We start from the raw sequence: 13659 nt of genomic DNA, 5'->3' as shown, positions 1-13659 counted from the left end.
TTTAAGTGAGGAGACCGCGTTTTCAGCATCAGCTGAAGTTTTCAAAAATAGATTAGACAAAGAATGGGAAGCCAAGCCTCCAAGATATGACTAGAGCTACCCATTATCTTTGTCTCACAAATAATGATTAATATGTATGTTTATATACAAAGAAGTTAGGCTAGGATGCTGCTTGTCATACCCAACCAATTCAAATGCTCTCTCAGAAATTGATGTTGTCCCGTTTTTTATACCACAGAAGAATGGTCCCCTTCATTATATTCATTTGTGGTCACCGTTGCCAAGTGAGCTTAAATTGTATGTATCCTAGTACCTTCCTAGTTGGAAGGCACCATCATAATTTTATCCAATGCTACTATTTCCATGACAAGAAATGAAAATAACATTCATGACTAAAAAATTCTGAGCTGGATACAATTGTTCTTTTCGGTCAACCATCTAGGGCTAAAAGGAAAGCAGGTCGTCCCCGTCTGGGGTGGGAGGACGTCATAAAGAAGATTTAAAGGAAATGGGAACTTCGTGAGCGAGTGTAAAAAGGGAGGCTTTGAATAAATTGGGGTGGAGGAGGAGCGTGCGTAGCTGTGTTGGCCTCAGGCGGCTTGGTGCTGCGGTGAGTTGTTAGTAGTAGTAGTAGATACTATTCTAATTGTTTCTGACTAATAAAAAAATTGGTTGTCCTTCTCATTTTTTTCATTTTGAATAAAATGGAATAATCTGAATTTATACATAACACCACAACACAGAGCACGCAAAAGTACATTTGATTTTTAAATTTTTCCGTGCCTGTTTTAGTAAGGGTTCAGAGAACAGCCAGAGACTTTAAATGCTTACTTAACTTTTTGGTCTCTATAGCCTAAGCTCTGTTTTTAACTTGGTTGCCCCACAGAGGACAACCATGAATGTTTTGATTTCTATTGAGCTTAGAAGAGACTCTAGGCTCTAATTATCAATAGTTTAACAGGACCCTTTGAAAGTGAAGGAAAGAAATTCCTACAAAAAGACTTTATAACTACGTATGGAGGTCTTATTTACAAAAACTGAATTCCTGCTTTTTCTTCTTTTTTCGAAATGAATTCTGTTGTGCAAGTACCCAATGACATATTCATGTTAGCCAAATTTCATGTCCTCAGTCTAATTTGCTTCGTCTGCGTCTTCGCTGTCCTTTGGATTAAAATTCATTAGTATTACTTTACTTCTAATCTTCTGAATGACCTTAATTTTCGAAATACTGTTTATTACCCAATACCGGACTAGGCCGCTGAATCTACGATGTATTTCGTACCAATTAAATCTACCCCGGAAGCAACAGATTTAAACAAAAGGATGAAAGCAACTATGGTGAAAAATTTTTAATTCTTGTAATTATAAAAAAGAACAACAACTGTACAAAAATAAACTGCAAGCTCTTAAAATCCCTGACCGAATTATAACTTTGCCATATCAAAAGTGCACACTCAAATATTGAATATAATCATGACTATACAATGGATTAATCTATATCATATATATGATGATCGAAACTGTGATTCGGAGAGTGAATTTTTAAACAGCTGCAAAAATAGTTGGCGAGAGAAAATCCGATACATTGTGGCTCCTTTTAAAGTGAGTAATAAATGTAATAGAAGGTAGACTAGTGGTAACCTGAACCACGCTCATGTTTTAGTGTCTTTTTTTGATTTTGTTTCTTTTTATTTAAAATTTTCTAGATGCTTTTACGTTTCAAAATATAAAATGGTGCCCTATAAATCTAAAGATAAGTCAAAGTCTTTTTTAACTTTCAACACATATGCCATACAAGTTCAAAAGATTGTCTGTAACAATATTTGATTTAGTTTTATCCTTTCTTGTTACCAATTATGTCCTAGCTTAGTACTGTTGTGAACCCTTAAGACCTGGGTCTCTCTTTTTGGTCTTTGCCTATGAAAATTTCGAACCATTTACAATTCCCAATCTTTTTCTGTAAGCCAGGAAGTTTGTCAAACAAATCTTAGTGTTTTTGTTTCACTTCCCTCCCATTTTTCATGCAAAATCTAAAATTTACTTGTCTTCTAAATAAAGTTCCTAAGAAAGAACACTCTGAAGGGGAGACTGATCATGTAAATTGATTATGATTATATCAACACTTTCATAAATAGACCCTCAAGACCTAGAATTCCTAATTTTTAAATCCTCTAGTAATATTCCCTCAAAATTTCCAATATTTTTTGATTCTCTAATATATACATTTAAATTATATTATTTTACATCTAAAGGGATTTTCCTATCAATCTGAAGATTTTGTAACGATTCTCAGTATTTCATTTTCTTTTTCTCCTACACTAAAAAAAAAAAAAAAAAAAAAAAAAAAAAAAAAAAAAAAAAAAAAAATGTAATGAAACTTTATGAAAGCATCTTATAAAAATTGGACAAGGAGCATAACACTTGGGTTGACTTTTTAAAAATAGATTTTCAAGACGCAAAAGTGGGGGTGCCAATTAAAAGGTGATGGAGGGGGGAATTGTCCGCCGTTTTTTTTTTTACGTAGTTTCTCTGCAATAATTTTTTTTAAATACCTTATCGTGCCTTCATTAAAAATAGACCCCCCCCCCGTATTTTTGTAAATTGGCATCCCCGCGTTAAAGTATATAAATATAATCTACAAGATAAACAGCTTAAACTAGCATATAAATTGCCCAAACTTCAAAGAAAATACATACACATAATATTTATGCATTAAAAATGGTGATTTTACAAAAGCAAAAACAAATTCCAAAAGCAACTCTTCCTTAGCTATGACAATAATGGCTTCCTAGTGTTTATGTATACGATTGTTCTTGTTTAATCTAGAGCCTGAAACGTTCTTCATTTTTCCGCGCTTGTCATTGGCTTTTGAAAGTATTTTTAAATCGAAATCGGTTTGGCAGGTGGATGAAGTTAGATTTCAGCAATTAAATGATAGAAAATTTTTGTCTTATTCTCGGAACAGGAAAAATGTCAGATTACAGAAAAGTAACATACAAGCAACTTGGGCAAAGAACATATACCTTAAGAAGGAAATAGAAACAAGAATATAGAGGTTAGAATTCAAAAAAAAAAATCATTCACACATAAAGCTGTTATATTTTGGAAGACGAGAGACTCCCCAGCCAAAACTTATAAAGCCACAAACTGTTTTGGATGATTTTTTGGATTTTCTAACTGAGACAATAGCATAAATGACCTGAACTAAGTAGCGAAAACGTATATTAATCTCTATCGATATATAATTTATAAATATTGAAATCTAAACAACAGGGCATATTCTATTATGAGAGTTTGTTACGCTAAAACAAATCAGGATCTTACCAATTAAAAATTTTTCTTCTTTGAATTTCAACGCAAATACCTTAACTTCTATAAAGGCTCAAAGTAAAAGTGTGTAATGAATATAAAGAGGTAAATATAAATATGATCAATTCTTTTGACACCAGAAAAAGTCAAAAGTCTACATTTTTTTTTAACAAATTCAAGAAAATAAAAAAAACGAGGATTTTTTCTAGGTCAAAATTTATTGTAGAGGTCTTTCAGGTTTGCAAGATAATCGCTTGAAATTTGAAACGAGAGGAATAATTAAAAATTTGCCGCTGCATTATAAACAAATGTCGTTTTTATCAAGACTTAAAGCTACATTCTTTAACTTTTGTGTGTCCCCAATGGCAAAAAGCATTACGCCTATTTATATCCCTGTAGAAATATTGTCTTATCTCAGACAGTTTACAAAATTTAAAATTCACCAGTAAATGTGCCTTGTTAAAATTTAACCTCCCAAACCGAGTTCTGGGAGGGGCAGTTGCCCCTGAATGTAAGTTGGTGCACCTGTTACCGACCGGCCACAACTTCATCGGTATTATTTACTCCCGTTTTTTTATCTTCAACTGTCGATTATTACTGACAGCTATTTCTAGGATTTTACTGGTTGTCAGCAAACGGTTCGTTTAGAACATCTGCGTTTTAATAGATGGCAGCATATTTTATTCAAAAACCATAATTCATTAAAATTTCCAGTGCATGCACTCTGTACTAAAAAAACCCTAACAAGTTCTTTTTCCAATTTTTTCACCCCATTACTTATCAATACAATAGACAAATCAACTACAAATTTAACTCTTTTTCTATTCATTTTATATACTGATATTTAAAATTTAGCATGAAACAAGTGCTTCTTCGTTTGAGCAATTTATAATTTTTGTTTTCAAACATTAAAAAACTGATAAAAAAAAACTCCAGCATATCGAAAATCTTAAATCATCTATTGATTACACGTAGTTTAAATCCAATGACACGTCAATATTCTCTTCTATCATTTTATCCAACTGAGCTCTTGGAGACGTTACATCAAGCAATGGAGTTGTTGACCTGAAATAACTTCGAAATAGGAATGAGAAGGTATGATCAGAATAACATCAAATATAACCAAGTTACCAAAACCATGTTTTATTAATATGAGGCACACAGGGTTACCATCAGGAAATATCTAAAAAAAAAGACATGTTTTCAAAGAAAAAGAGGATATTTTGCATTTCTGAAATTTTTAAGCGGACAATTTTTTTTAAATAAACAGATTACAACCAATTATTTAAATTGCAAAAACTTTAAGAATTCTTCCAAACTTTTTTCAACAGTAAAAAAAAAAAAAAAAACAGCCGGACGTCTTCACTGCACCTACCGCCTTTACTAATAAAAAAATTATTTGAAAAAACTACATTTTCTAAAGAGTTAAAGAGGCTGAGTCACAAGTTCGAACCTTAAAACGTACAGGGATTAGGAGGTACAGTTGGGGGGCTTACGCCCCCCCAAACCCCCGCGTTTGCAGCCTCTTTTGTTAAGGTTTTTTAAGTCCTGTAGCCTGCAATCAGTTGGTCGTACCAAGTTCATCACATTATAGCTTGTTATCGGTTAGGGAAAAATCTCCAGTAAAAAATCCAGCAAACAGGCTCAGAACTGTTTCTAAACAAAGAGATGCAATAGGTTGTTCTTACGGTAAAAAATTCAAGCAGACTTCGTTTGTGTTGCAAAGCATTTCTTTGCAAGGGAAAAAGCGGGAGTTGAGGGGGCGGAAGACCCCCAAAATAAAAACCTTAACAAAATCGGCTGCAAAAGCGGGGGGTTTGGGGGGGCGGTAGCCCCCCAACTGTAATCCCTAATCCCTGTACGTTTTAAGGTTCGAACTTGTGACTAAGCCTCTTTAACTCTTTAGAAAACGTAGTTTTTTTCAAATAATTTCTGCACGTTTTTGAACAGTTTATTACTTATTATTGCTTGACTAACTGTTAGCTGATCGTGTCAGGACGTTAAAGTGGGAGGGGGGCTGTCGCGCCCCCCCCCCAAACCCCCGCTTTTGAAGATTCTTTTGTTAAGGCTTTTAATTCCTGAATACTCAAATCAAATGCACAGTAAGATTTTCTTTTTTCAACTTTTCTTCGAGCATGCGGGTATACTGCATGTTATCAAAGCAGTGGAGACTTACCTGTAAGCTAAAAGCCGACTGCGATATTTTTCTGGAGACGGCTGTTGAGCCGATGTATTTAATAGATTGGATTTAAAAAAAAAACTGAGTTTCTTTTTCAAACTTTAAATTTAAGAGATACTACTTTAAATTCTATATATAAAAAATTTACTCCTACGGGGAATCGAACCCGGGTCTTCCGCATGACAGGCAACAATAGTGACGACTGTACCATCAGAGACTGTTGATAATTTATTTTTAGTCTCTGCAATCTATTTTCGACGCAAGCAAATAGAAAGTAAGATTTTCGTTTTTCGACAAAAAAAATTTCTGGGAAAGAGCTGGAATTTTTGGAAGCTTGCAGTCGGTCTTGTCAGGTTAAGAGGACTATTTTGATCTAATTTAATAATGAAATACTATGCTTTTAGGAATTTCAAAAATTAACATCGGCTCTTATAGGAAAACGAGGTTTTTCGTAAATGTAAATTCGGAGGATAATTTTTTCGGTCTGAAAATATCAAAAGGCCCTAACAGGTCGAATTCCGCTTCGAATGAATCCTCATTCACCCAGATCCGTTGCCAACTGTGGCCTGTAGGCGTGGCTAACAAAAAAAAATAATTTGATGAACATTAAGTGGGTATATTTGGTTTTTGGAAAACAGGGAAGGAGCTGAAATTTTGAGGATAAGCTCCCAGGCCCTAGGAAAGCTTATCCTCTAAATTTCAGTCCGATCGGACAACGTTAAAGGGGGGCTGTGGTGGGAGGGTCGAAACTGCCAGCCCAATTTCCCCCATGAAGAGACCGTGGAAGGGGGGGGTGAAATTTTGTATTTTTCTTAGTTTGAGCTTAGGCTACAAAATGCGATCACCGCCGTCTCTCTGCGACCGCTAGGACCGGAAATCGCTTAACATTGTGTTGGGTCGCCTCTTTAAAGAGGCACAAGTGTGCCTCCTTGACTACCTAAGTAAGTGAACGTATCCACTTGATCGATCGTTTCGTTACCAGACGTCACCTTTTCATCTTCACTGGGAAGTCACAAACGTCTGATTGTGATGAACACAATTTAACTCAGTGGATAGCAATGTTTTTGTTTGTATTAATATTTTCGGTTACTATGGGCTCTACTAGGCTGCAGAAATTGCTAAAACCATGATTTTTCCTGTTTTTAGTAGCATTATAGTGCAGTTACACAAGCCAAAAGAATCGAGTAAAGCTTAGAACAAGTGATAATAACCTCGGAACTTCCTTAACTTCCATGCAACTTCAGGTTTACGTTCTAAAATTTTTCTCAGAAGGCTATTCATCCTGCGATAGGCAGCTTTTATTTTGAAGGAGGGTGTGACCTTTTGGTGGTGACTTAAAGCATAAAAAAATTGCAAGAATCTTGAGATCTTTGGGAGAATGTGGGCCAAGTGCACCCCCCTTCCACTCCCGATGGGTAGAAACAACCTCGTATTCCTTAAGTTTTGAAATATAATTTTCCATTTTTTTATGTACAAGTCATGGAGGCAGGGGGGGGGGGATATCTCAATGAGTGCCTTTTACCATGCAAACTCTTATTGAGCCTTCAGATCGAGATATAACCAATTTTTTTTTATAGGAGGATGTGGGTTGAGTGGACTTTAGTTTCTAATCTGTCCTGATTCCCTTAAACAATTTTGTTCAACGCCTATATTATTGTTGCCAGAGGATGATAACGCCTCCTCCATTGTGAAACTCTTTCAATTGCACTAACATGTCAAAGTACTGAGATGCAAAATTGAGGGCAGGGCCTTATACGCCACACCAGAAAAATAATTGGGCGAGGTGTGGCGAGTGCCACATTTCTCTCTTTTTTTATATGCAATGTCAACTGTCATCATGTTTCCCGGAGGGTTTTTCATCTCCCTAATGGCGTCCATTAATAAGCTTTATACGAAAAAGTTTTGATTGGAGAAGTAGCCTTTAAAACAGTGGAAAAGATGATCCCGTAAATAATGTTTATATTCCAATCTCTACTTAATAAATATGTTTTGCGTTGTTTTATTTTTTTTTTTTCAGGGATGAACATCATTCTTGAAGTATTGTTTTAAGAATATTAAAAAAGGAATTTAAAGGAACGAGCAGTAGCCCTCATTGGCATTTAAGAGAAAACTGGATAAATCTGCAATTAGTATATATTATTCAAATCTGATAATATCAAAGGGTAAAAATTAAATTAAAAAAAGTTAAATAGATATAGAAATATAAAACAAACATAAATCATATTTAATAAATAAATGAAACCCAAAACAAACAGAAACCACAATAAAAAATTCATTCAAACTTAAAAGAATAGAAATTTACCACAAACTGGAGTCTGGCTAACGTTCCCTATGTATTTTAATAATCAAAATGTCACTTACGCACTATTGAAAGAAATTTATTTCAAGCTCTGTTTTATTTGTAGTAACTAAATTATAAGGTCCTGGTACATTCCGAAACACAATTCTTTTTTTCTCCTTCTTTTTTGACTCTCACCCAACAAAGTTTTTTTATGCTTCTCATCAGACACAGTCTGCTGATAATGTCTTTTATTTTCTATGCCATTCGCCATTTTTTTCCAATTCCCCCCCCCCCTAAAATAAACAATATGCGATCCAGGACATACATATGGATTAAAATATAAGTGGGAAACTAAACCTAGCACCTCACCTAAAAAATATACCATCAAATTCAATAACGTTCTCCAAAAATAAGCAAATACTAACCTGTCAAGTGGTTCAAGTCCAACAATTGCTCTGACATCGTTTGGTACGTTAGGGGAGGCTTTCACTTGTTCATAAATTGCTTCTGCTCTTGCTAGCAGTTCTTCAAGGTCCAAACGTAAAGCTAAGTCATTGGCATGCTGCAAAAAAAAATACTTATTTTATTTTTTATATATTTTATTTTCATTAAACCATGAGTAAAAACACTTCAAAGACAGGGTATATCGATAAAAATAGCAACTCAAATCAGTGTTCAAGAGTAAAAAGTAATAAGAGGGTAAGCAGCTGTCCCCTACGACCCCTACTCCCCTAAAAATATCTGATATAAAACAATTTAGATAGTTGTTTTGTTCAGCATAGCTGAAAGATCTGCTAATCATACCACTGGGGATGCGACCCCCCGCAATACTCTCGGGGCAAGGGCTGCAATTTGCCCATTTTTTACAAGTAGTATTTGTCATTAGGAGAGGGGGAAATGCTTAACTATTTGTGTTCAAAAAGGCTAAGGATATTAAGGTGAAGCTTTCAGGGAATATTAAAGAGGAGCGTTGTGTTCATACAGGGTTTCAAAAGAGCATACCACCATTATCTTAAGAAAAGCTGAAAAAAAATAAAGGGGATTTCATCTGAACAAAAGAACATATGTGCATATTACTTTCGCTACTGCTGCTATTTCTACTGCTACTACGTCTACTACTATTCCTCATACTGCTAATAAGGCTAACCAAATGATGAACTAAATCAAAAAAAAATACTATGGTGATATTGGTAGTAAAAAGAACATATCAATGTCCCATGGACTGTTTAAGGTTTTAAGTTGAAACTTCCAGGGCATACTGAAAAAAAAAACAGGAAGCATACTGCATACTGCTCGTACTAATGCTGCAAATACGACTACAACTACTACTGAGGCTAAGGGTATTAAGATCAAACTTCAGCGAATGTTTCCGGGGGGCATTAAACTAAATAAATATACGCGTAGGTTACCAAAAGAGTGTATCAGCAAAATAACATGAAAAGGTTTGAATATTAAGTTGAGACTTGTACAGTATGTTGAGGAGAATGCTAAAATAACCAAAACAGTGCTTAGTGCTTACTACTACAACTACTGCTAATATTGAGAGTAATAGTATTTAGGCAAAACTATTAGGAAATGTTTAGGAGGAGGTTTGATATTCGATTAACAAATCAAAACATACTATACACATGCATGTCGCCAAAAGATTACATTAGCAATATGTCAGGAACAGCTGAGGGTTATAAGTTCCAACTCTTTGGGCTAGTAATGTTAGTACTGCTACTGCTATTAAACTAATTCAAGAGGATTTAAGTGCAAACAGGTAGTCAAAATTGCATACATACAATGTTTCAGGAAATTCGATGTTATATTTTAAAAAACTTTTTCGAAAAAAAAGATTTTTCAGAGGAGTAAAGAGCCACATTAAACCAGAGCTGAGCATAAATAAAGTCAAATAATTTTACAATCGAAATATCTGTCAATAAACACGTGAAACCCAAAACAAACACAAATTACTGTAAGTAGCCAAGCCAAAATCAACACGAGTAGTAACTACGACCAAGAGGAGTAGGTCTAACGCCCCCTGTGCCTTCTAAAGACCAAAATTTAATTTGCACTTTACTGAAAATACAATACATTGAAAAGTTTTCTCTTTTCTAACTATAATAGAATCAAAATAATTAAGACTTACAGGAATGTCTTAATCAGCATATTTAAACTGTCAATCCACATTCATCTGTTCAGTTCAGATTTTTTTTTCCTTTTTTCTGATTTTAATGAGAAATAAAACACATAGCTATAAATAAAGATTGTTTTAATTAATCAATTCAAGCCTAAAAAGATAATTTATTCTAAAAACTAATTTACAATTTAAATTTTATTTTACTAAATAATAAATTTATCTTAAATAAATTGACGAATTCATCACTGCCAATGAGATGTGTCAATGTAAAACGAACTTCAAGACAAAATGATAAGAAGAATCAGGAGTGGAATTAGAAGCAAAAGTAAGGCAATTCGGTTATTCTTCTAAGAAGATAAATAAAACGAACATAAATCTTCTTTTTAGTGATTATCCTTTTTTTGTCGTAGATAATTAATTACTTAGGTGTGCGTAACCACCCTATCAAAAGCACTTTTGTATCTGTCTTTGAGAGGGGGGGGGTTAGTTTAGTATTAGTGGTTTAATAGTTTTTAGTATAGGTGCTTAATACTAAATAGTTTAATAGTTGTTAAAATGTCAATAATTGGGTAGTTTAACAGTAATATATTTGAGGTTAGTTTTGTATCTGGGGAGGGGGAGGGCAAAACTGGGTAGCTTTGTAATATTTTTGTAATAAAAATCATTTCACAGCATTGCCAATAGTCGGAAAATACTAATAAGTCGTATTTTTTCAAAATGATGGCTATTGCATTTTATTTTTACAACATGATGACTGTTGGGTGTTTGGGGGGAGATACAAATTGTAGATTTACTGTCTGAAAACATTTTAGGGTTTAAATGTAGATCAGAGGTTTCTATACTCCTATGTTTATTCGATCTGTCGATCGTATAATCGACTAAAATATTATCAAGATTCGACTTTAGGTTTATGCTCACTATGCATGTTTTTGACCGTTTTTAAATAAACCGCGTACTGTCTTCAGTTTTCGACTAAAGAATGACAATTTTGGCATTATTCAATAGCTGAGACTTAGATTTATGAATTCACCGAATTATATTTTTGAAATATGATTCAAATTTTTTTTAAGACAGTAAAATGCTTTTTAAAAACAGAGAATTTTGCGACTAGTCTGAAGCTACTATTTTGACCGAATAGACAATGTATTTGTATCATATTGTTCATTAGCTTCAGATCTATGTAGTCACCATGTCAGATTTGTTATATTACTTAGACTTTTTTGTAGAAAATAACGTAAACTTGCAAGAAAATGCAAAATTGTTAAATTGTTACAAAAATAGATGGACTTCGCTTCGCTATTTCTCATTCAAAGAATATGGGCGGATCCTTTCGAAAGGATGTTTGTAATGCCTCTAGAGTATGCGGTTACCGTTTTGTCTACCTGTCAAGAAATACCTGTTTTACAATCAGACAAGACAAAAAAGTTCTCGGCTAGGGCGATTTGAATATTCTTCTCTGTGTATCGGACTGTGTGATTGATTATGGGAAATAAAAATGGAGGAAAGAAGCTGAAGGGAAACTCAAGACAATTCAAAAAGTAAGTAATATTTTTTATTTGCATTTGTTCTGTTTTTATCTAATCTTGGATATCCAATTCGATGCATTTTCCTTATAGAACAAAAAGAGTTATTTCTTTTGGTATTATTATGATCAAAGTTGCTTAACAAATCTCAATATAATTTATTTATGTACGTTTCATTATTCCATGTACATATATTTCCAATCCACACTATGTAGGTAAATGAATATGTAGCCTGAAAAAGGTAAAATTCTCTTCATATTCATTCATTTTACCGAATTACGGGTAAACTTTTGAAAGTTAGCTTGCAAAAAAATAAATATACTCATAAATTTGCCATTCGCGTTTCTTCCAACTGATATTCACTACTGTTACAATGGAACTAATGGCTAGACTGGTTACAGCTATAATTGAAAAACTAATTTGTAGGTATCGTTTTCCCCCTTATTTTTCATCAACACTTGGTTCGTAATGTCAAACCAACGAAAGAAAAAGTAATATCTATGACCTTATCGTCACATTCTTGACCCCATGAAAATTTTTTCGCTAAGATTTCAATACAATTACTAGATAAAATGTTGTTTGAACAGACACTAAAAATATGGGTAATAATGTTAGGAAACATCATACTCTGATTAATAGAAACAAACCACAATTATTAAGTGACAATTTCTTTTTTCTAGTTGTTTATATATGTTAGAATTGGTGGCCAGCGTTTACCCCCGCGGAAAATACTCCCCCCCGGAAAATACCACCGTGGAAAATAAAGCTCTCCAAATTTGAGAATTTTATTTGAGTTTTTTCCGTAGGGGGGAGAAATGGTACTTGTGTATTATGCGCCACTCACTCAAGTTTACGCTGTGTAAAACCTGAGAACAAATCAGTTTCTTCGTTAGTTTCTTTCAGCTTAGCGCGAGACAAGACAAGGGCAAGTGACGTAATAGATGGGAAATTAATTTGGGCTACATATTTGCACATAAGGGGGAGGGGGTAAAGTATTTGGACAGTTCGAAGTCAGAAAACAATTCTTACTTCATAATATGAAGAATTATCGTACCTAACTTATTTTGCATGCAAATCCGCTATACTTTACTCCCCCCCCCCCAATGTGAAAATATATAGCCCAAATTTGTTGCTAAAATAACGAAGAAACTAGCAAAGAAACCGGTCTCTTCCCGAGTATTACACATCGGAAACTTGAGTGGCGTATAAAACACAAGTACCGGAATTTTTCAAAGAGAGAGCCAGATTGTCCGGTATTATTTAAAAATGATCAGAAATTAAATAAAAAAAATAATAGTTTTTTCAACTGAAAGTAAGGAGCAATATCAAAATTTAAAAAGAACTGAAAGTATTACGTATATGAAAGGGGTTGCCTCCTCCTCAAGACCTCGCTCTTTGCGCTAAAGTTTTTTTTTATGGAATTTTAAAACAAAGCTTATCGTACTAATTAAACAGCCATTGTGTTTCAAGAATCGTTCTTAAAGAATTAGGACAAAAAGTCAAAACTTTAGCGTAAAGTGCAAGGTCTTGTGGAAGGACAACTCCTTTCATATCTTTTTCAGCGGGGGGGGGGGGTATTTTACGTGGGGTTAAATGCCTAGATCCGCTAAAATTATACTCTTAAGCGACACTGTATTGTTATAAATGCGCTCATGATATATGGAAAAATAAATTATATAGTACTACTGTTATTTTATTAGGACGTTTCCTTGAAATGTTATCAACAACTTTGGCCGCAATTCCCCCCTCCCTCTATTACAGAGCTATCCCTGAGGTTGGTGGTGCCCCAGGAAAAATTAAGGTACTTGTTAAATATCCATAACTCACTCACTTCGCGATTGTGTGCTGGATATTTAACAAGTACCAAAATTAATTAATCAAAGTAGGCAATCCTCCGGGCACCTTCTTCCTTGATGTAGCGCCGGGGGCAGCTGACCCTGTTGCCCCACCCTTAAGAACGGATGTTCTTTTAATCTAACCTAGCCTGTTGCAGAGGTTGTATTAAATTGAGTTTGAGTTGCATAGAGGTTGATTTAAACATATATGCAAACGTTGATTTAATATGCAAACTTGGCTACAACATGGTCTGACCCCATCCTAGAACCTACATCTTCTTCTGACTGAGGTTTATATGGGTAATTAGATGCATATGGCCGGAAGAAGTTGGATGAAATACAAAAAGAGCAAGAAAAGGCCGCTATTCACGGTTTGAAAATTTTTCAAGGACCGGGAAAGCTGAGTAAAG

General features: G+C 34.3%; 1 protein-coding gene across 4 annotated transcripts in view; it reads right to left on the bottom strand.

Annotated features, from left to right (window-relative positions):
- Positions 1-2348: 2348 nt before the first annotated feature.
- Positions 2349-13659, bottom strand: part of LOC148943842 (TBC1 domain family member 15-like) — an 84453-nt gene continuing 73142 nt past the window's right edge. For 3 of the 4 annotated variants that reach the window (XM_089101388.1, XM_089101391.1, XM_089101389.1), the window contains exons 12-13: positions 8195-8331; positions 2349-4383 (exon numbers count right to left, since the gene is read on the bottom strand). In XM_089101388.1, the coding sequence (XP_088957514.1) occupies positions 4275-4383; positions 8195-8331 (246 nt within the window). In that variant the 3' untranslated portion in view covers positions 2349-4274. The remainder of the gene's footprint in view (positions 4384-8194; positions 8332-13659) is intronic. The other variant, XM_089101390.1, reaches the window with a different exon arrangement.

The sequence above is a fragment of the Artemia sp. Qi Xiang Cuo genome, chromosome 15 (genome assembly GCF_049724085.1).
Source record: "Artemia sp. Qi Xiang Cuo chromosome 15, ASM4972408v1, whole genome shotgun sequence".
Lineage (NCBI taxonomy): Eukaryota > Metazoa > Arthropoda > Branchiopoda > Anostraca > Artemiidae > Artemia > Artemia sp. Qi Xiang Cuo.
Note: the sequence above shows the minus strand (reverse complement) of the source record. Positions and strands in the feature narration are given on the sequence as shown.